Source organism: Leptinotarsa decemlineata, unplaced genomic scaffold, assembly GCF_025532065.1.
Source record: "Leptinotarsa decemlineata unplaced genomic scaffold, Ldec_3_MD MMD2_P_RNA_scaffold_6, whole genome shotgun sequence".
NCBI classification, from domain to species: domain Eukaryota; kingdom Metazoa; phylum Arthropoda; class Insecta; order Coleoptera; family Chrysomelidae; genus Leptinotarsa; species Leptinotarsa decemlineata.
This window is the reverse complement of record NW_027412533.1, coordinates 3,538,173-3,562,592: the sequence shown is the minus strand read 5'-3', so window position 1 is coordinate 3,562,592 and position 24,420 is coordinate 3,538,173. Positions and strand designations below refer to the sequence as shown.

The following is a 24,420-nucleotide window of genomic DNA, read 5'->3' as shown; positions in this document are numbered from 1 at the left end:
TCCTCACACTTTTAACATATTTGTAAACACGGTATCTTCTTTATTTTTTACGTAAAATTTTTGTCAGTTTGGGAGACGATGAATCCATCAGAATTTTTTTAAACGCCCCAAAAATATAAGGTAGCTCATTTTGCGCAATATTTCTTCTTACACTTTCAATATATTTTTAAAAACAGTATTTTCATTATTCTGGGTGAAACTTTTGCCATCGAGTGGAGACGATGAGCCTATCAGAAAATTTTTGAACGCCCCACAAAATAACAAATACCCTTTTAGGCGCAAAATTTCTCCTGTTTCAATATATTTGTATAAACACAGTATTTTCATTATTTTGTGTGAACTTTTTGTCAGTGAGGAGGCAATGGAGCCATCAGAAAATTTTTGAATGCCCTAGTGAATATTGAATACCTACTCCATTTTTGCATAATATTTTTTCTAACACTTTCAATATATTTGTATAAACACGTTATCTTCTTTACTTCATGTGACATTTTTGCCAGTGAGGAGGCAGGGGACCCATCATACAATTTTTGAACGACCGTCAGAATATTAAATACCTCTTTTTCACACAATATTCCTCCTTACACTTCCAATATATTTGTATAAACACGGTATTTTCATTATTTTGTTTGAAATTTTTGCCAGTGAGCAAGCAATCGACCTATCAGAAAATTTTTGAACAGTCCACAAAATATTTGATGGAATCGGCCAATACTTGATGAAAACGCCTGACGATGCTATTGTGTAGCGAAACACGTATTGCGTTTTTGTAACTATGTAGTGTAAATTTCACAATGAAGTGTTGCTCCACAAAATATTGAATACCTCTTTTTCGCGCAATATTTCTCCTAACACGTTCACTATAATTGGACAAAAGTGACATCTTTAATATTTTGTGCACAACTTTTGTTAGTTCAAGACAGTGACTCCTTATTCAATATCAATATCTCTTTGATTGAAGGTTGATGAAATAGGTTTCAAAATATGAGGAAAGTAGAAGAAGTCAGTACGGTACATTCTGTAAAAAAAATATTTTCCATGGCCAAAATAAAAGAGATTTTTCAGCATAATTATCTTGTAGAAATAATTGATATTTTTAGTTGTATAGGTGTCAAACTGATTGAAAACCACATCTTTTTCATAATTGAACTCAAAATTAATATATTACACCATAATCATCGTTCATTATTTTATAATAGTATTTTGAATGCACAGACATTATTACTAAAAATTAAATCGTTAGACTTGTTCAAATTACAGTTACAATTGTTTTTTTTGTGAATTCATTTTCAGGATAATTGTTAGTACATGTTCATAAAATTGTTAGGTTATCTGGATGTATTCAAATGAATTATATTTCAAATAAAAAAGAATATGGTCGAGTCATGATAGATAACCGTTTTCTAACAGAATCAAATTATATAATTTTTGAATATTTTATGGTGATATTCCTTTATTGAACGAGTGAATACCACTATAGGAGTACCAAACCATGAATATCAATGACATAGTAAATGTTCTCAATTTACCACCACCCAAAATGTAACTTTCCAAAAACAATCATCCTCAAATAAATATTTTTATTGTTTGTTTCGGCTTTTTCAGCAACCTAGGTAACAACGTATTTCCACACCTCCCTTCAGCAGGTTTGGAACGTCTTCTTCACCTGAAAACATTCAACAACCCCAATCTCAGAGAGTTTCCACCGCCAACGGATTTTCCTAGAATCCGGACACTAGTTTTAGCTTATGCTTACCATTGTTGTGCCTTCCTGCCCCTGGTGCCGTCTAACCCACCTCCCGCTAAAGCCAAAGACATCATTTTATTTCCAGATATCGAGGATATTGATATGAACTTCTGGAATAGCCCTGTAGATGTCTGGCCTGCGCAGCGTAAGTAGTATATTTTTCCAAACGTTTTCTGTAGCAAAAATAATAATTTGATATACATCTATAATTTAAAAAACCCACTTTACAGTGTCACCGTCGAGGTCGCCTTAGAAATCGGCAACATGTGGAATTTTTTTTTCACTAATAGACAATAAACTTACATGAAATCGGATTTTGGCATCAGTTTATGCTTTGAATTAGAACAAAAATAACATTAACACTTGCCACAAACTAACAGTCGTTACATGTCAAAATTGGCATTTCTTCTAATTGATTGAATAATATCATTCCTCCACAGAATTTTGTGAAAATTTGTTCGAAAGTTATTTCTATTGTAATTGTACCAAATTTCAATATTCTAACACATTTTTTGTCATTTTCATAAATAACGGAATCAACCTGAAAAATAAAACGGTATATTCATTTCATAATTACTTCTCCATGAACATGATTAGGCCTAGCGCACACGGCCGTTTATTTCAAGGCAACTATTTCATCGGCCAATCTGTATTTTGTGATTTGTTGTGGTTCAAATCATTTGTTGGTTTGCGTCAAAATAATGCACCCTACAAGACACTGAAATAAGGGAAAAAGGTTAACTCGGCAAAGTCCATTGTATTTTTAAGATATTGTGAGACCACATCTACAAGTTTCAACTCCACATAACTCGAGAAGATCCATTCCCCAACTAAAACGTTGCTCAAGTGTTCCCCTAGACATATATTCAAGGCGATTTTTAATTAGTCGATATTTTAATCGGACGTTTGTTAATCCGCTCGTGTGGTCTTAGCCTTAGTTTTTATGTCAATTTTCGTTATTTGGAGCCTAATTTGGCATTACGGTAGAAACATTTAAGGACAAGAGTGGCAGAATCTGAATTGCCTTGAGGTTTCAAAAAAATTGCAAAAGCAGTGAATACAACTGAAAAATTCAAAACAAATCAAATGAAATAGCAATCGTATATTTTGAGTACCAAGTCATATACTTTCGAAAAGACTATTTTAATACAAACTTAAGAAAAATATTGCTCTCAGCTCAACAATATTGCTCGCTCTTCAAGAAGGCAAATATTTGTTTCAATCAGATTCAACCACCCAGTGCGAAAAAGTCAGTCTAGGCGTTATTATTCAAATGGATTAAAATGGTAGGCCTTAACAAACGAAATATTGGTTCCTGTCAAGCTTGAATTTTTTATGAGTCCAATTTACGTACCTGAATAATGTTGTCACTTCAGGTGTAGCATTCAATTCAGTTCTGTCAAGAATGAAGGAAAAATGTAAACAAAGTAGTTTCCTAAAATACCGTTTTGAATGTTTGTTTGATTGTTGAATATGAACAAACCAGAATCGCTAATATCACAAAAATTGCTATTATGAAAGGAAACATTTTATTGAAAAATGAAGGGTTTTCTTTTTGCTCTCGAAGATAAGGAGAAAATATTGTTTGGTTTCCTTGTAACATTGTGGATAGATGAAACAACCCATTCTTCAAACGATACTGTGAGTTCCCAAAGTTGTCGACGATGGTCCCAAGAAAATCCTGGTTTTGTAATCGAATGTCGAGATCGCTATTCATCAAAAACTAACGTTTGGTGCGGAACTATTTGACAATAGAATATTTGGGCTGCATTCCTTCAATTAAACTTCGACAGCTGAAGCTGCAGTAAAGCAGTGCATAAATGAAATATTCTGAGGTAGAATAATAGAACACGATTGGATTTATCACTGGCCACCCCTATCACCTGACTTTACACAATTGGATTTTTCTAGTGGAGTTCATAAAAATGAACTTTTCACCGACGTTCAGCTTTTGGAACATATTATCGAAGTGTGCTGTGCAAATATAAAACCCCCATTCGTAATGAATTCCGTTGAAAACGTATACAGAAGAACCATAGTTTGTATTGAGATTGAAAGACGACACACTAAAATGTAGGCATTTCTCAACTATATATTCAGTGATGATTATTCATGCACCAACTTTCATTTTCAGTGATATTGTCTCTTGAAATTCATAACAGTTTTGAAGAGATTTTGAGTTTTTAATTGCCCTTACTGAATAAAAAGATTCCCTTTTGTTATTCTAGCTATCGCAACTTCGCTACACTTTTGCTTAAATTTTTTATATTGTCATTCAAATGATTCAGATGTTCTTTCAAATTAGTTTCCAAATGATGAAAATTCAGATAAAAACTAATCTGCATGACATATTGCTCAAAAACTGAATATGAAGTGAATATATAGATTTTTTTCTAAATATGGCGTTATTTGTCAAAAATGTCAATAAAAATCTCTCATCGATTAATGCAATTTGGTATACTGTCATCAAATTAATTGTAAACAAATTAGGTTTTCAATTTACTTTTTTCATTTCTGTAGAGAAATAAAATTATCATTTTTGTAAAGTCAATGACAGATTAACTAACAGTTAGTGGCAAGTGTTATCTGATTAAAAAAATATGACTTCAAACTATGATTCTGCGAAAAATTGTACCATATTGAAACTTCTCTCTTTTCCTAATTTCCTAAAAATGTTGTCATTTGTAGTGGACTGAAAGAAAGTTTCTCAAACACTTGCGAATTTCAAACACATGCTTGCACTCATCTCATCACCCTAATTCAAATTTTTTCAACCCTGATTTCCATCTGAATTGTCATTTCATATGGATAACGTGATAAGTCCTTTTTTTTTCTGAAACTCCCATAGGATGCAAAAAGGGAGGATTTTTCTGATTCCAGAGGAATTCTTCTTTCAATAAATTGATGGATGATCACGAAAAATGAGAATTAAAATTTCCTATGGTTTTATATAACTTATAATTTTATTTATTTATTTTCAGTGGAATACAACAGGATACAAACCCAAAAGAGTATTCACTAATGATGAGGTGAAAATAACAGTAAATGATTTGATTGTTACAAATAATATGCAATATCGTGTTATGAACAGTTATTAATCAAGTGCAGTGCAAATTACAATAGTTAGATATGAAAATGGTGATTGTATGAACGTTTGAGAGACGTGGTAAAGGTTTCGAGGGAATTAGAAAATATGTCAATTTCTATTGATTTGGATATAGAGTTGTAGGATTTACAACACCTATTTAGAGGAGAATTCAAATAGTATGGTATCATACAGAGGTAAATTCATCAAACGTTGATTTAATATAGAACTGCTGTCAAAAAAATTATTTATTATTTTATATATGAGCTTAATTTCAGCTATTTGGCCAAAGATATCAGATTGACTTGTATTTTAATTTGTAACGGATCTTTGAGATTATGAAAGAATTTTGTATTGATATAGGTGACGAATTTACTCTGTATAGATTCAGGTCTTTCAATATACGAGATATACAGGGGGTTCCAAATAACTGAAACAAAACTGAGCTGGCTATTTACATAAGCCATGTAAAGTGTAAGAACAGAGTTAGTATTACGGAAGTCGTGACAAATCTTGATCAGAAATCCAGGAACTTTGTTAGCTTTTTTGCAATATAGTTATTATGCGAGTCAAATGATAGCTTAGAGTCATATAATACTCCTAAGTCCTTGACTTCAGATGTTTCCTTTAGTTGATGTCTGTTTATGTGATATTGGTGGTGGTATTTTTTTTTTTTTTGTAAATGTAATAAAGTGGCATTTTTTGAGATTAAGGAATAAAGAGTTTTTCTCGCAGAATTTCACGAGATTATTGTTGTCGTTCTGAATGAGGAGTGAATCGTTGGAATATGTCACAGTATGGAATACTTTCAAGTCATCAGCATACATTGAAAAATCGCAGTAGAAGAAAAAACTAGATATATCGTTAATATAAACGTTGAAGAGAAGAGGCCCCAGATGGGAGCCTTGAGGGACTCCAAGAGTAATATTAATGAATCCAGAACTGAATTTTCCCAAAATGACTGCCTGAGACCCATTTTTATTATACGACTGAAACCAAATTCCCATTTTCCATGATGATCTCCTGCCATGTAGTAACGGCCACATTCATCAATTTATTGAAAGTAACAAGTACACCTAGACAAGCCACATACTACTTCATACTGAAAATGAAGTACCATCAGGCATCGCAGAACTTATGGTTCAAACCAGAGTGCATAAGAAGGAAAATTACCCTGAGATACATTAGCATCAGAATCAGGACAAATATAAGTGGTATAAAAACATAGGAAGTTTTGATTCTCATTCCTTAGAATGCTTCTTCATATCCAGCAAAACTTACTTTTCTATAATCGCATTTTTTTATTTCATTTTCATGGTGATTCATTATGTCACCTCGATAGTCTCTGAAAATCTCTGAAAATAGTCTCTCACCCAGAACTATGCCACAATGATTTTTTTTTCAAATCAAGTTTACATACCTTCACTACTGTCAGAATCTATATCTATCAAAATATCTTTGGAATAATATTAATTTCCTCACTCTACACACTCTAACCGTTTCGGAAAGATTCAAAAGAGGAAGATGGATTTACTGAAATCGAAGTCTGCAATAATTCTACAATGATTTTCTAATAAAACTTTCATATCCCATCACAACATCCACAGCTGAAAGTGATTTCCGTTAAAATAAAAATAGATATTTTTGTCATCGTTTTACATTTCCATTTCCGATATTGTGTTTATTTGTTGTTGTTCTTGTTGTTTTGTGTCCATAAAACTAGCTGTTGTGTGCATCAAATGTCTTTCTTCAATTTATTTGAACTATGTTCCAACTTTTTGATTTTCATCATGTGTTCTAGAAAATATAAGTCAGAAATTTGGCAAGAAATTTGGGGAAATCTGGGAAAACATCCGTTCTGATTTCACCTATCCAGGCAACTTTTCATCATATATAGAAGAATACGCCGCTGAAGAGGATACAACATTTCGAATGCCTGGAGATGGTGCTCCTGAGAAAATACAATGTCTGCCTTTGCCAGGACCGTTCCTACCCTGTCAGGACTTGTTCGATTGGTGGACATTGCGATGCGGGGTATGGATAGTGTTTTTGTGCGCCATGCTGGGAAATGGGACAGTCGTGTTTGTTCTGATCTTTTCCCGTAGTAAAATGGACGTACCAAGGTTCCTAGTGTGCAATTTGGCCGCTGCGGATTTTTTCATGGGTATTTATTTGGGTAAGAAAAATTATTTTTTCATAGATAAATGAACAGTCTAATATTTCATTGAATTTTCTCCTAAAAAATAATACTCATAGGAGATAGAAAATAATGTAACCAATACATATAATAAAAGTGTTGTTGATCGGTGTCTGTACACTATCTGATATTGGAGAAAAACTATTATTGGAGGTATTTATTAACACAATAGGATATAATGGTTCATCTGTTTGTCTTTGCATGTGTGCGCAATAATCTCTAAAACGGCTCAACCGATTTTATTGCGATTTTCTCTAAGGCGTTGTGCTAAACTTCTCTCAACATTCAGTGTATGATTCATTCCAATTTGTTTGTGAATGAGAAATTTATTTCAATTCAGATAATTACGTCAAACATACGTGGGAAAAAATTCTAAAAAAATTCAGCTCAGTTTTTGTGATTGGTTTATGTTTTAACCTGCATATATACAGAGTATAGAAAACAATTTGTTCATCTGAAAGAAATAATATCTGCAAGGCGGGACATGTCTTGTGGGATACCTCCAGGTAGTGTTCTTGGTACACCAAGATGCTAATTCCATCTCAAATTTATAATTACGTGGTAGTTTGAAGATATACCCCAAAGGTGAAGCTTTTCATCTGGAAAAAAATGTTTAGGACATCAAAATACATATGGAATATAGCAATTCAGCATGGCATGGCTATTGACAATAATGCAAAATAAATTTATGAAATATTACTCATTGTTATTCAATACAAATCAAAAATTATACGAAACATATCAATATCAATATTTCATCTTTCAATCAAACTTTGCTTCTTTATTGGTCAGACAAAAAAATAACTGAAATATTTAATTTCGATTCTAAAAATAAACAGTGATGAATTCAACTACTAAACGGTACTCAAAAAATGTGATGTGAAATTGATTCAAAATACTGAAAACAATCAATTTATTGTAGTGGTTGTTGTCCCTCTATAAACATGTCATGTTCAATAAAATCAGCTGAAATATCATAGATATAAAGTTTTAAAATGTTCTTCAATAATATTATTGTGATTTGTTTTTCTTATTCGATATATCCTCGAACTTCGTTTCCATTATTTTTTTCCTGAAATAACTACACCAACATCGGTTATATTTTCCAGGGTTTTTAGCTGTAGTGGATGCATCCACCTTAGGAGAATTTCGCATGTATGCCATACCTTGGCAAATGTCAGCAGGCTGTCAACTCTCAGGCTTCCTAGGTGTTCTCAGCTCCGAACTGTCAGTATGGACCTTAGCCGTGATAACCCTAGAAAGGAACTACGCCATCACCCACGCCATGCACCTCAATAAGCGACTCTCACTCAAACACGCAGGCTACATCATGATCTGTGGGTGGAGCTTTGCCATTATGATGGCCGTTATGCCCATCTTCAACATCTCCGACTATAGGAAGTTCGCGGTGTGTCTCCCGTTTGAAACCAACGACGCTCCTAGCCTCACCTACGTCGTCTTCCTGATGTTCATCAACGGAGTAGCCTTCCTCATCCTCATGGGTTGCTATCTAAAAATGTACTGCGCGATCAGAGGCTCCCAGGCATGGAACTCTAACGACTCGCGCATAGCCAAGCGCATGGCTTTATTGGTGTTTACAGACTTCTTATGCTGGTCCCCCATAGCGTTTTTCTCCCTTACAGCAGCTTTTGGACTGCAGCTCATCTCGCTAGAGCAAGCCAAAGTATTCACCGTGTTCGTTCTTCCATTAAACTCTTGTTGCAACCCTTTTCTCTACGCCATCCTCACCAAACAATTCAAAAAAGACTGCGTTATGATCTGTAAGGCTATAGAGGAGAGCAGAGTTACTAGGGGCATCGGTAGGTGCAGACACAGTTCTAATTTCAGCAACAGACAGACCCCGGCCAACACCAACTCTCTCGCTGATAGGTCTTCCAGGGAGAAGCAAGAGCACCACGTTCCGCAGTGCACGTGCAACGCCAAGCTGCTGGGTGACAGTCAGCCGCAGCCGAAGACCAAGACAGACAGAAAGACCACCACTAGGGAATGGTTGCTCAGCAAGGCCAGGTGGCTGCTCTGTGTCAGGAGACCTGCGAGACATCGACCAAGGAATGACCAGTATACGTATCAGATAGCAGAGATTCAACAGAAACAGCACAAGAGGGCGTCTTCAGTGTCTTCTAGTGAGAATTTCAGTTCGTCTAGGTATGGAGTTCATAATTGTACTTTGATTTACTTGGTGGGAAATAAACGGAAAGAATTTCAAGCGCAGAAATCAATAGTGACACATACATCGAATACACCAGATAATCCAATGATTTGATATTCATGAAAATAAAATTGTATCACTATCAAAATCGTCAGGATAGCTCTGATTTTCATGAATGTGATGATATATTAGTTTGTTTTAGTTGTTAGTTGTCACTAATTTTTTACGTAGAAAAAATAATGGAAGGCTTCTGAGCAGAAGAGCGATTCTATGAAGTATTGTATCCTAATGGAGTTCTGTCAGAACAACGACATCAATGTATCGTAAATTTTGATGTATTGAAAGTGTTCTTGGTAGAATACCACTAAAAATGAATTCCATAATTAGCGAAGCCACGGAAATTGTAGTTCCAGGAACCTGGGCACTAAGAGATCCTTGGGTTCGTATCTGTATTAATTATGGATCAAGAAATATTGTTTTTTTTTTTCATTTATGGTAACTTCTTGAATAATGCAAGGTATGTGTTACGTGTGAAGTGCACGAACGGTTTCTTAGAAAAACAGTTCTATGCAATTTCCTTGATAAACATGAGCTTAAAAGTAAGCACAATTCGAACTCATAACATAATTAAAAAAGGGTGTTATCAACTTTTGGTGCTATTGTTCAATGATAAATGAAAGGGAACCCTTGGCTCTATTCAAAGATCTCTATCCCAGGTTCTTTGGAGATCAATTTTTCTCGATTTTTTTCTGGAAAGTATTGGAAAGTTTGCGAATTATCGACGACAGAACCAAGCTAAAACAGCAAAAAATGTATTGAAGGAAAGGGTGATGTATTTGAGCACATACTGAGAAGAAGTTAGTGATGTTTTCAACTCGTAGGTACCTACCTCCTCTCTTTACTTTTTATGTCTCATTCATTTTTCACTTTACAAAAATACGGGCATATGAACTAATAGATGTCTATCAAAAAAAACATCGTACGACGCTTTTCATTAATCAGACGCAGAAAGTCAAAAATTCATCGGTCAATTGTTTTTTGTTTCTTATATCTAAACAAGTTCAAAAACACTAAATGTGAGCACCAAATCATTGATTTTAACTTATATACTAAAAGATCAGCTTTTCCTTTGAGTGGTCACTTTTTCTGCTTCATTTCTAGGTCGGATTCCTGGCGCCACAACCATCATTGTGGAATTCCTCTGCGACTGTTGGATCCTAAGCGGAGGGCCTCATCCTGGTTGGTTACGAGGAAGACTTCGCAGGATTCGAACCTGTCTAGCTCCAGAAATGATTCCTCTGGATCTGCAACGACAGCCAGTACGAGCACCTGGCGTATGTCAAGGTCGAGTGCTTCTAGCGAACCTGCAAGAGTCAGGTCGAAACCACGTCTGACGCGACAGTGTGCCATTCAAGACGAAATAGAACCTCCAGGTGAGATGAATGTGCTTTATTTCCGAACAGATGAAAATTTGATGACCAATTTCATGCTCATTTTCCTTTCAAACAGTTAAATCAAATATGTTAATTTTCTAATGATGTTTTGTAGATTAGTGTTACATGAGTTTTTTCTGTGGGGCCCTGATATAGGCTCGTGCCTCTTCAGGAGCTTTCAAACAGCTATACATTTCATCTGTTCAATATACCAATGTTGCAAAACATTGACATGACAGAGAATAACTATACGTCTCAATCTCTCCATATAATTTTTTAAAACTATATTGATGTGTTGGCGCCTTCAAAATACCTTGTTACGTAATGTTTCTCAAAACTTGTTTTAGGTTCTCCGGGAAGACTGACAGTTAGATTCCTCACAACCATTCCTTCAGCTGCCGAGAACAGCATGCAGCTCGAAGATGACCAACCATCCGTCATAATTAGCCCTTGCGCTAGCCCTTCCATCTTAGTCAGTCCTGCGAAGGAACGAGAAGGCCCTTTGTACGCCATCTTGCACTCCACTCCAGTGACTCCAATCAGAAGGCAATCCATAGTAACGCTGCATCCGATCGAAAGTGTTAGCGATAGTGTTAGAGACAGTATCGAAGACAGTATTAGGGATAGTGTGGAGGAAAATGTAAAAGACAGTACTGAGGATGAGACTAGGGAGAGTACTAGGGACAATACTAGGGGCAGTGGTGGGAAAAGTAATGAAAATGACAAAAATACTTTAGGTAATCCTAGTCAGGCCGTGAATGGGGTGGAAGCTGTAGCTTCTAGATAATAGTTTTTGCGGAAAGATAACTTCACCAAACGTTTTTGGAGAAACATCCCAGGATCTGAAACTTTTCTCTGATTGCATAGAATTATTTTTATGTTAGAAATGGAATAATTATATGAATTCTTTGGTATTGAATGATTTAAGTTACTCTCAGAATGAAAATTCCAAAAAGGTATCTAGAGATCTGAAATGTTTCAACTTTGATAATGCTGAACAATACTAATTATAAGAGCGTTCTCTTGATGTTTTTTCCTCTTCCACATCATTCCAAATGTTTCTAGTCTCATTATTGTGGCGCCATCTTCCATTCATTAATCAAACAGTTGGAAGATTGAATGAGTTACTAGTCATTGATTTGAGGAATGGAATTTCTGGAAGTTTGTTTGCATCTGACTTCCATCAGAACTATGAGGTGAAGAGAAGTTTTCGAAAAAAAATCGTTTTAGATTCCAATACATTCGTCCTTCTGGAATTATTCATCACTACTGAATGATAGAAAGGCGTATCAAAGTTGTGTTCATTTATTTCTTTGGTGAAATGTCATATATTTTTTTTCGACGAGAACTGAAAAGGTGAAATTATGAGTACAATTATGAGTACATATATTCTAACTGATTCAGGAGTTACAATGAATATAATATCAAAAAAAGGACCTGAAAATGTTCTTTGGGAGAGACCGGTTTGGGTTTTCTACTACTCCACCTCCATGCAAAAATGTGGGAAACTTCCTAAGGGCGGAAAAAAGCAATTAATTTAAAAATAAAGTCTTCAGAAAGATGTTTGATTAGATCATGCTTGAAAGTAACTTTCAAAAACAAAGTGGAAGAAAATGCTTTCTCGAAACAACTCCTTCCATGTAAACATCGCATTACACGAAATGAAAAACTTCAAAAACAACTAATCTTCAATGAATAATGAATTATACAAAAACACTTTTTTCTATTCAGTTTGTGTTCCAAACATTTGTTATGGAATGAAATCAGACATTATTTACATATGCGAATGAATGTCATTGTGTACTGACATCGTGCATGGGTAGATTCAAATCATTCGTAACATAAAGTTATAGTGTTATGATTGAATTGAGTGCTTTATCTTGTAATGTTATTCAGATTAGTGCTGAAAAAGCAATAAGACAAATGTCTTATTCCGAAACATCGATGTTCACCATTGAGGATGATAGCGTTCCATGTAAGTGAAATTTCTTTTTTTTTAAATATACTATATTGTGAAGCGTTCCTGTCAATGATTCCTGAATCCAAACTATTGTTTGGAATAAAAACTGAATAGGAAAAAGTGTTTTTGAGTAATTCAATATTCATACAAAAGTAGTTGTTTCAAGAGAACCATTTCTTTCGATTTGCATCTGAAAATAACTTCTATACATGATATACATATATTCCTGAAGAGTTTATTTTGAATAGTAATTCATCGGAAACACTGGAGGTTTGAGAATTTGCAAACTTATGTATCCTATTTTTTCTGATTGAAACAAATATGTTACAAAGTGCCAAGTGTTTCCTAAATAAATCAAGCGGGTTCAGTCCATTGCCACAGCGTGCCAAAGATGAAGAATAGTTCCATTGGCAATATTATTTGAAATCTGTCATGTATCAATATTTAGAATTCTTAAGAATTCTTGAAATATATCAAATCCAAGAGAATTCACCCGTAATTCATATTTATTGAATGACAAGGAAGGAATGAAGAAAAATTCTAATACATCTGAATGTAAAAACATTTGAATTTGTTAAAATTTTACTCATATTTTTTGCCCTATTTTTCTTTAACGAATCAAGTAAATCAAAGGAACATTCATACTGGTTATGATGATGTGATATTAACTAATTTTTTAAATGACGTTTCGTCCATTGTATTCCTTTTTCAAGAAAAAATGTTTTTGTGTTTTGAATGAATTTCTATTTTGAAAAGGTTAATGATTCTTAAAGACGAAATGCATTGATTTCCAAAACTTTCCTATGAAACAATTTTCAATAACTTCACCTCAGAAGTTTCATTTGACATATGCATTTTGGTATTTTCACATCAATTTCAAAAATTATTTCAATATCTACCAAACATTTTCTGAACTGGGGACAAAAGAAGGTTTTCAATTAAAGTTAAAATTGATGTGTCATGTCGTATACACATTCACATCTATATGCTTACAAAAAATCCGTTAAATTTTAAAATTAACGAATCAGGCGACGTGAACCTAAGGTATACAAAACAAAATGAAAACTGATATAGGAAATTGCGTGTTGGTTTCAGGCTGATGATTTCATTGAAACAGACCTGATAATAATCACACCTGATGATATTTGAAAAAGTCGGTAGCTTAAAAACTTGATTCAGATGTAGATGAGGAAAAACCGAGGGTGAATTCAAGCACTTGTACTCGTAAATTTCTTTTTCAATTTCCATTAACTTTCTGTTGAGCAATAATTGTCGCCCATAATATTTCCCACTTGATCCTGGGATGTCTGCTCACCAAAAATACTGGAATTTCAGGGGGATACCTATTGTTGAAAATGAAATATGAAATCAAAGGGTGAATATTTATATATTACTGGAGTTTTATCCCAACACCAAAGGAAGATTAAACAGTTTAATCTTCATCTTGAAGATGATCACTTAGTGATCGAAACACGTGTCGAGATGTAACGGTTTTGTGTTGGGAAAAAACTCCAGTAATATTCATTACTACACCAAAGGTTCCACACAGTGCATCACGAAGGTGAATATTTGTTTTTTCAGTTTGCATCAGTTTCTAGAAGGAAATATTTTCAATAACACATACGTATTTTCATCTGCTCATCACGATTCTGAAGTCAACATTAGATGCTCCGATTTCATTTTGAAGATACGACCCCTCGAAAGTCGAAAAACCCACTTCTTCATGAGCTCAATTCTAGTATTAGGTCGTAAAGAAGGTTCTCTTTGAAAATAATAGAAATATTCAACAAAAGTCAGAGCAAATGTGGCACAATTGACGTCGATACGTTCGCCGTTTTTGTTCATCACCTTCTTCCAACAATCATTCAACTTCATAATGATATGAGGTAAACACTATCACCCGATTGTTTTTCCATTCGTCAGTAATACTGTGAGGAACACAAACTATACAGTTTTCGACATTATTTGTTGGCAATAACAACAGAACTCAAAGTGAAGAAATTACAATTCTGTATTCAAGTAACACTTTATTGTGAGATTTTCACTGAACCTAACTGGTGGTTTATATAATATAATAGTTTGAACCATTTGACCTTCTACCTATTTAATTACTAGCAATTTTATCAGGGTTCGGGTATGAACTAATTGAAAATTTGAACATCATAAAAGTAAGTACCAACACAATGACAAATAATATTACCGGATTTCAGGTATAAACTCATTGAGAACTTAAATATAATGGAAGAAATTTCACCAACCCATTGAATGAAAAATAATGAATTAATTACCAGTTTACACATCAGTTTACAGTGAATTTTACAAATTCTCTAATCTTATGATTTCCTAGCATTACAGAATATTGAGTTTCGAACCTTTTTCCTCCAAATGTAATACATTACAGTCGTGGTTGAAAATGTGAAATAAGTTTTTACATTCTAGAAACTTCTCGAATTATCTGTTATCCTTTGTGAAAAGATTATTTCCGTTTGGCCAATATCAATTTTGTGTCACATTTTACCTTATATGCTCCTGATGTATTCGACACTGAAGTTTTGTCCTTATTGCTTTTGATACATTTGCTCAATTTATTTTTTTTCGGTAAGCCAAGTCCAAGTCTTTTTCAAAACCAAGCGATGTAATTGATGAGTTCATCAGAGTATGTCAATTTCATATGATGCACATTATCGTTTTTTGAAGTGGGATAGACCTGGTAAATGACTTGTTTTCGAAGTTTCGACGATATGGCGTATTACATTTGGAAGAAAAAGGTTTCAAACTGAATATTTTGTATGCTGGGAAATGAGTGAATTTTAGATTTAGAAAATGTTTGGAATGGACAAATAGAATTGAATATTTTCCTTCTGTTGAATCTGTTGTCTAATGTGGAAATTGGTAATTTGTTTATTACATGTCCATTTAATGAGTTGGTGAAATTTTTCTTGTTAATGTTTGAATTTTTAATTAGTTTACACCTGAACTCTGATAAAATCACTAGTTATCAAGTTGGTAAAATGTCATTAGTTTCAAATTGTTATATTATATAACGCACCAATTAGGTAAAATTCAGCGAGTGTGAAGTCGCCTGAGGAAGCAAAACACGTGTTGGAAAGCGAAACATATGTTGCTGTTTTGTTAACTCTCCACTGACAATCTCACGATGGAGTATTACTTCAATACGTTATGTATTTTCATCAAGTAACGGCTAATTACATCACATATGAATATTATGTTGCCAAATTCACTCACCTCTGCTCCCGAATAACGTTCTTGTGTACGTATTTCCGTAGAAAAAAAAATGCATTTCATGTATTTTCAAGAGCCACAAAAATTTCACAACATCGTATTCATTTCTAGTTTAATTTTATGAAGTTGCCAAGTGAACCAAAGGCAAAGTCCCGTGTAAAAGTGTCATCTAGTTTTATAAACAATTGAGTTGAAAACCTGTCAATATTTTGGTGGAACTGAACATTTTGTAAAAATATTTTCATTAGAGAAACCGAGTTCTAGTAGTCGATTTTTCGATTAATAAGTGACTGTGAAAGTAGACTGGAGCGCCAAGTTTTGAGTTCAAACTTTCGATCATCGGGCACAATATGTACATCTAATACTTTCCGAAACTAGTGCGGGCTGCAAAAATGAATATTTTCCATAATGATTAATTTTTGTAGGTCATTTACGAGAAAATATTGTGAAAACTGTACGGATTTATTTATTTGATTTTTTATTAATTCAACAGAAAGTATACCCATAGAATTCTGTATTAAATTATCAACTTCATCTATACAGTACCCCAGAAAAAATATGAAATTTTTTGGTCTGGCATCTACAGTTTTCAAATAATACAAAAATTTCATATGGTGTCATTTAATTGGTCCATTCAAACGCTATGGAAAAGGTTGTATTGGCATATTTGTTTCCTGATAACAGATCACTTAATTTCAGATAAATCCGTATATAGGTATATTTATTTATTTGTACATAAATGATGAAAGATTGTGTGATATGTTAGAGTTAAGTGGAAAATAATAATACTAAGGTGATAACTCTCGAACTCAAAGGTTAATATATGAAAAAAAAGTTATTTACACGAGAATACGTTCCATGTTAAATATTTAGGATTATTGAAATTTTTCGAGAAATTCCAAGCCGTTATTTATAGTGTTGCTATAATCTATTTATTGTATACAAATCTACCTCCTAGTTCAATACAAAGAATCAAATAAAATTAATTCAGCGTTGGTGTTTTTCTTCAAATTCCCTCTTACGGTGAAATCCAAAGTCTTTTTGATATTGACAGACAGAAATATCATGCAAATCACTTCAAAGTCAGATAATAGTTATTCATTATCATCAATAAGTTAAAATATCATTATAAGGTCACGTCAAACATTTATAGAAGGCTATTCCCACATTGGAGGTGTTGGTGATTTTGTTGAGGGCAGTTTGTTGATATTTGGGTCAAAGCATTATGGTGACTATCGGGAAGACAAGAACGACGATAATTGTGCCAATCCAGCCAACTAATGCAGGAAGTAAAGCGGATATAGTTTTGTGGCTTCGACAAAAAAATATACATTTTGATTAAAGTATGGTAAAAAAACATAGACTGAGACCTTCCACTCTAGAACCAGTGTCGTTCCCACCGGTGTTCCCCAGGGTAGCGTCCTAGGACCTATGCTCTTTCTTTTGTTCGTACATAAGCTCAACAATAGTAATCGTCAACATTATTCAGTATAATTTACCGACGACTCTTCGTTCACTCTGAAGTCCTCGGATTATGAGGGACTGTCGTATCATGTTAATCAAGCAGTTGCTAATATGCAAAAATATTGTTCTCCAAGTGGTCTCATTCTCAACAGTTCCAAAACTAATACAATACACTAAATGAAGGAGAGAATAAGGCAAAAGTGTAGTAAAATAACACCAGGCCAATTGAGGAAGACCCGCCAGAATTTGAGACGACGTTATGAAAAATGTATAGAGCTTGAAGGATGATATATTGAAAACTCCAATATCTGAAAAAACTGTTCCATTTGTCGTTTTATTTATTTTTGTTTTTGGTATTTTTTTCTAAAAACACGTTTTCAACTTTTGATTTGTTGATTTCAATTAAACTAAAGACAACTTCGTAGCTGTCGAAGTATTATTTCATTGAATGGTTACTCCATCTTTTCTGTAAAGTTCATAGACTTTCATACAGAATCAGTCAAATATGTAATCATAACTAACACCCTGTATTAGAATTTGGGCTGAAACTTGGAATCGGGACGTTCGAAATATGCCCAAATCGAATGGGGTACCCACTTTTCCGATAAAAAATTGCCTAATGTCAATTGAAAATGAGAATAATTCATACCTGTTCGACATATTTGGATAAAGCTCATCGAATACCATAATTTGAAATTGTCATAATCAGTTCATGGTTTCCAAAATAGTGATGTTGTGGTGTTGCGGTATACAGGGTGATTCAAAAGTACTTTGACAAACTTCAGGAGGTGATTCCTCACAATATTCTAATATGAATTGTCCAAATAAATAAATGTACGGAAACGCTTCGTTTCCAAGATACAGGATGTTGAAGTTTTATTTCTATTTTCGTTTTTTTCAAATAACTTTTGAAATACTAAACTTAATTAAACGAAACTTGGTAATAGGAGGTTTTTGAGGTGTCGAATTCGAACCTGATGTTCTTATTGCTCTTACTCGTAGGGGGGCCACCTACACGTCTTTTTCTTTTTTAAAGATTCATAACTTTTTTGGGCGAACTTCTAGCATATTTTTCAGTAAAAAAATTGATTCCTCTATTATATCTACGTTAATAAGCTACCCTTGTTACTAGTTACTGTAAGCAACCGTTTTCTAAATATTTGGACTTCAAGTCGATTATTTGATAATCGATGCATGTTGAAGTTATTACGAATATTTCGCATTTTTCACAAGAATGCTTTGGAAATAAATTTGACGTTTGTGAGTAGTTTTGGTAATTACATATTTTGTGACAGTTCGACGTTTTGTTGAAGTTTCCGTAAGTAGAAGTAGAAAACACTTATTTTGAAAAAATGGATTATTTAAACAATAATGCTCATTTAGCCTATATGCATTTCGTTTATGGCCTTGTGGATAGCAATGCGCGCGGAGCAAGACGTATTTATCAGGAGCGATTTCCTAATCGAGTACTGCCTTCAGCTCCAACATTTGCTAGTCTCCACCGTCGTTTGGCAGAAACAGGTAGCTTTGAGAGGGCAGCTGATATTATTGGAAGACCACGAGCAGTCCGAACCCCAGAATTGGAAGAAGCTGTTTTGAACGCTTTCGAGGAGAATCCAGAAACAAACACAAGAGTAATTGCTGAAGCTGTCAATTCTACTCAGTCCACAGTTTGGAGAATTATCCACGATCAACAGTTTTATCCATACCATATTCAAAGGGTACAAGCTCTTTTGCCACGAGACTTTCCCCAACGCATTACTATGTGTCAATGGTTTTTGAGAAAATTGGCTGGAAATCCTCAATATTTAAGATATGTACTCTTCACGGACGAGGCAAACTTCTCCCGAAATGCTATCACAAACTTTCATAACAACCATGTTTGGGCTCTCGAAAATCCGCACACAGTTAGTGAAAGGCATTATCAGTATCAATTTTCTGTAAATGTATGGGCGGCAATAATTGATAATTACTTGATTGGTCCTTTCTTTCTTCCGTTCCGACTGAATGGCGCAACTTACAGACACTTTTTAGAAAATAAATTGCCAGGACTACTTCAGAATGTACCATTAGAAATTCGTATCCGCATGTGGTTTATGCATGATGGGGTTCGGGCCCATTTTAGCGTTGTAGCCAGGGAATTCCTCAACACAGTCTATCCAAATCGATGGATCGGTAGGGGTGTAGAAGAACCTAACCAGGCGTGAGCACCAAGGTCCCCAGATCTAAACCCGATAGATTTTTATTTTTGGAGACATTTGAAGTCACTAGTTTATAAGTATCTAGTAGTGAATGATGAAGATCTAAGAAACCGAATAGTAGACGCCTGTGAAACAATAAGAAACACACCAATAATTTTTAAGCGGGTACGAGATTCAATGACTAGACGACTGACTGCCTGTATCTTCGCTGAAGGTGGACACTTCCAACAATTTATTTGAATACAATTTAGTTTCGTTTATATTAGTTTATTCTACATATTCAAAATTTCCTGAAATAAAATGTTGACATTTCTTGCAAATTTTATTAAAACAAATACCGATTATGCACCCTTGATACAAAAATAACTATTTCGCTTAAGGATGTCATAAAGGAACGTACCCAACAGTAATGACCTCTTCAAACGAGTAAAACGTCAAATTAATTTCCAAAGCATTCTTGTGAAAAAAGCAAAATATTCGTAATAACTTCAACATGCATCGATTACCAAATAATCGACTTGAAGTTTTCAAGTCCAAATATTTAGAAAATGGTTGCTAACAGCGACTAGTAACGAGGGTAGCTTATTTACGTAGATATGATAGAGGAATCGATTTTTTTACTGAAACATGTGCTAGAAGTACGCCCAAAAAAGTTATGAATCTTTAAAAAAGAAAAAGACGTGTAGGTGGCGCCCCCTACGAGTAAGAGCAATAAGAACATCAGGTTCGAATTCGACACCTCAAAAACCTCCTATTACCAAGTTTCGTTTAATTAAGTTCAGTATTTCAAAAGTTATTTGGAAAAAACGAAAATAAAAATAAAACTTCAACATCCTATATCTTGGAAACGAAGAGTTTCCGGACATTTATTCATTTGGACAATTCATATTAGAATATTGTGAGGAATCACCTCCTGAAGTTTGTCAAAGTACTTTTGAATCACCCTGTATATACCGCCTGCTGGGTACTGACGATGCCCAATAGGCTGAAACAGCTCTTTACCGGTGGCTCTCAAATTGAAATCAATGTAGGAATGATCAGAATGGTACTTATTTATTTATCTTTTGATTTTCATGGAATTATTTTCCAGCAGCTTGACTGCATTAACCTTTCTAGATTTCATATCATTTCTAGAAACATGTGGATTCGTTTTCCGTTGGGCATTTCAGGTTAGCTTCCCAAATTTCTGCTACCGCAGTTGTCGGTTGATTGGTCAAACCACCAACAGTGACATAAAAACTTGGCAAGTTGACTTGGGTGTCACACCAATATGTGGTTCCACTTAGGTTATGCTTGCGTTTACGCAGCTATTTTTGTGAAATACTTTCTTGGTTTTTTCTCATTTTGTCTTCAATCGAGGACCGCCTGCCCGGTACTGACGATGCCCAATAGGCTGAAACAGCTGTATACCGGTCGCTCTTAAATTGAAATATTTATGGGAATAATCAAAGAGTACTTATCTATTTATTTTTTGATTTTCATGGAATTAATATCCAACAGCTTGACTGCATTAACATTTCTAGATTTTATATATATATATATATATATATATTTTATATATATATATATATATATATATATATATATATATATATATATATATATATATATATATATATATGTTAACTCGAAGATTCTCACGGATAAAGTATGATGAGCTGTTTTCTCGGGTTTCGCTCCGTGTTCTGTGTATTTTCTCCCCATAAGGATTATTTTCACAACGTTTCGGCAAAGTCTCATTTGCCATCTTCTGGTGATGTCTGGTTTTTTCAACTAGACTGATTAATTCGAACTCTGTGTCTCAATTTATAGGGATGGATGTTTCCCTTTACCTGCGTTGCTGCCACTACCTGTGTTTGCTCGACTACCTGTTTTGGTCTTATTACCTGAGCTGCCTCTCCTGTCTCTGTTATTGTACCTGTATTGTCATGTACCGAGTTTTGCCTCTGAAGTTGAGCAGTCTGATTGCTTGTGCGAAGTGATAAAACGGATCTCCATGTTGATGGTAATCTTTGCGCATCATCCCTCTTGTTCATATTATTAGGTCGTTTTTCAATTTCGATTGCCTCTCTGATTGTTCGTGAGTAAAAGTTTTCGTTGCTTGCTAGCATTTTTGTGTTGTCGAAATTGATGTTATGTCCTGTTTGAAGTACGTGTTGGAAGAGAGAAGACGTGGTGACTTTTCCCTTCACTGCTAGTTTGTGTTCATCTTTGCGAATGTTGATTCGTCTGTTGGTCTGGCCGATGTAAGTCCTGTCACAATCATGGCATGGTACTTCATACACTCCTTGTGATTCCAGTGATATCTGATCCTTGGGATTACGAAGCATGGACCTTATTGTTCGTTCTGGTACGAACGAAGTTGATATGTTATGTCGGTGAAGAATTCTGCTGATTTTATCTGTTGTTCCTGCAATATATGGTAGTGTGATTGTTATGACCGGTGTATCTCGAGTTTTTTGTTGTTTCCGTGTGGTCTTGGCAGCCGCTTTTATACTTCTTTCTGAGTAGTTATTCATTTGTAGCGTTGTTTCGATGGTGTTCAACTCTTGTTGTCTGTGATCGTTGTCTGCCAGCCTCCTCGAACGTGTAATGAGTGTTTTTGCCACCGCGTGAATTTGTTTTGGGTGGTGGTGTGAATTTGCGTTTAGGTACCTGTTCGTGTGTGTTGGCTTTCGATATACCGTGTGACCTAATGTTCCGTCTGGCTTTTTCATAATCAGTAGGTACATCGAGAAATGCGAGCTGGTTGCCTTCTTCAACTTCTTTCGTAAATTTAATGCGTGGATGGATTTCATTCAAATGATTAAAAAACCTGGACAGTTCCTGGTGACCATGAGACCAAATCACGAAGATGTCATCGACATACCTCAGCCAGAGTTTAGGTTTCAAGGGTGACGTTGCTATTGCTTCGGTTTCGATTTCTTCCTTCAATTTGTCTGTATCGTTGGTCGTTATAGATGAAGTAAGTGTTTTTGATGCAATGTTCCGCCAATGTGATGATATGCTCTTCCGGTTTGTATTTCTTTTTGATTATTTCTAGTGCCTCTCCGGTGGGTACCTGGGTAAATAACGAGGTTACGTCAAAGCTGACAAGGATGTCGTCCGGACTAACGGTCCGGTTTAAGCAACATAATTCATCCACTAATATGGGATAAGATTGACACACTAGCGGAATTCCGAGCGGAAAATGACTTCGATATCACAACAGAGAAACAGAAGGACAAGTTCAACCGTCTCAGTCTGACACAAACAAGGAAAAACAACTTACCAAAGATTGAGGCCACCAGAGTGGTTTACAACTATTCGAGCCAGCACCTAGATGAGGCATCCACTGAGGCGCTAGCTAAAGGTTTCAACTTCGCGGTCTCACCAGGCCGCATACCGGTTGAAAATATAATTAGCAATGTAGAATCAGCCCTGAATAGAATAGACGACAAGGAGACGCAAGAGTCAATTAGACAGGACATTGCACACGTACTCAAAAATGCAAAACCGCCGACCAGAAATATACCCCATAAGGAATACCAAGCACTGAAAAATCTACGAGAGAATGAGGATATCATCATCCTACCAGCAGACAAAGGCAATGCAACAGTAGTGTTAAACACCATAGATTATGAATCCAAAATGATGAAACTACTAGAGGATCCAGCCTACAAGAAAATAGTTAGAGATCCAACTACCTATCTAGAGAAAACCACAAAAACTGCCATCAATAATTCTCTTATCGACGACGAAATCAAAAGACATCTGATTCCAAGAGAGAAATCATCCAAGTGCCCTAAACTTTATGGACTCCCCAAAGTCCACAAGGAAGGGGCACCACTCAGGCCAATCGTGAGCTCGGTAGGTTCGCCAGTGCATCAATTAGCGAAACACGTTGCTCATGTACTTCAACCACATGCGGAAAAGGTCGATTCATATGTGCGCAATGCCGACCACCTCATAGACATATTGAAAACACAAACCGTTAGTGCGGACGACATCCTTGTCAGCTTTGACGTAACCTCGTTATTTACCCAGGTACCCACCGGAGAGGCACTAGAAATAATCAAAAAGAAATACAAACCGGAAGAGCATATCATCACATTGGCGGAACATTGCATCAAAAACACTTACTTCATCTATAACGACCAACGATACAGACAAATTGAAGGAAGAAATCGAAACCGAAGCAATAGCAACGTCACCCTTGAAACCTAAACTCTGGCTGAGGTATGTCGATGACATCTTCGTGATTTGGTCTCATGGTCACCAGGAACTGTCCAGGTTTTTTAATCATTTGAATGAAATCCATCCACGCATTAAATTTACGAAAGAAGTTGAAGAAGGCAACCAGCTCGCATTTCTCGATGTACCTACTGATTATGAAAAAGCCAGACGGAACATTAGGTCACACGGTATATCGAAAGCCAACACACACGAACAGGTACCTAAACGCAAATTCACACCACCACCCAAAACAAATTCACGCGGTGGCAAAAACACTCATTACACGTTCGAGGAGGCTGGCAGACAACGATCACAGACAACAAGAGTTGAACACCATCGAAACAACGCTACAAATGAATAACTACTCAGAAAGAAGTATAAAAGCGGCTGCCAAGACCACACGGAAACAACAAAAAACTCGAGATACACCGGTCATAACAATCACACTACCATATATTGCAGGAACAACAGATAAAATCAGCAGAATTCTTCACCGACATAACATATCAACTTCGTTCGTACCTATTGTATTGAAGAGATCATTGCATCCGTTAAGGTGGAGTGGAAAATATTTAAATTTTTTAATTTTTTTTCTCTAAATATTCATTTATGTGGCGTGCATGTCTAACTACAAGTTTTTTGAATATAATTGTTTTTTCAGCATATAATTAGTAATGAGAACAATTCTAAACTCCCTTGTATATA

General features: G+C 35.1%; 1 protein-coding gene and 2 long non-coding RNA genes across 10 annotated transcripts in view; 2 read left to right on the top strand and 1 right to left on the bottom strand.

Moving 5' to 3' along the window:
* rk (G-protein coupled receptor rickets) overlaps positions 1-11,531 on the top strand; it is a 453,352-nt gene extending 441,821 nt beyond the window's left edge. For all 8 annotated transcript variants that reach the window (XM_074169822.1, XM_074169823.1, XM_074169820.1 and 5 more), the window contains 5 exons: positions 1,606-1,892; positions 6,634-7,008; positions 8,139-9,195; positions 10,361-10,632; positions 10,980-11,531. In XM_074169822.1, coding sequence (XP_074025923.1) covers positions 1,606-1,892; positions 6,634-7,008; positions 8,139-9,195; positions 10,361-10,632; positions 10,980-11,419 — 2,431 coding nt within the window. In that variant the 3' untranslated portion in view covers positions 11,420-11,531. The remainder of the gene's footprint in view (positions 1-1,605; positions 1,893-6,633; positions 7,009-8,138; positions 9,196-10,360; positions 10,633-10,979) is intronic.
* LOC141480076 (uncharacterized) lies at positions 1,259-2,360 on the bottom strand. The gene is made up of 3 exons (XR_012464150.1): positions 2,051-2,360; positions 1,757-1,920; positions 1,259-1,666 (listed from the first exon to the last, which is right to left on the bottom strand). It is a non-coding gene; the product is annotated as an uncharacterized lncRNA (long non-coding RNA).
* Positions 11,532-11,534: 3 nt separating the features above from the next.
* LOC141480077 (uncharacterized) overlaps positions 11,535-24,420 on the top strand; it is a 61,491-nt gene continuing 48,605 nt past the window's right edge. The window contains exon 1 of the long non-coding RNA XR_012464151.1: positions 11,535-12,607. This is a non-coding gene — a long non-coding RNA (uncharacterized lncRNA). The remainder of the gene's footprint in view (positions 12,608-24,420) is intronic.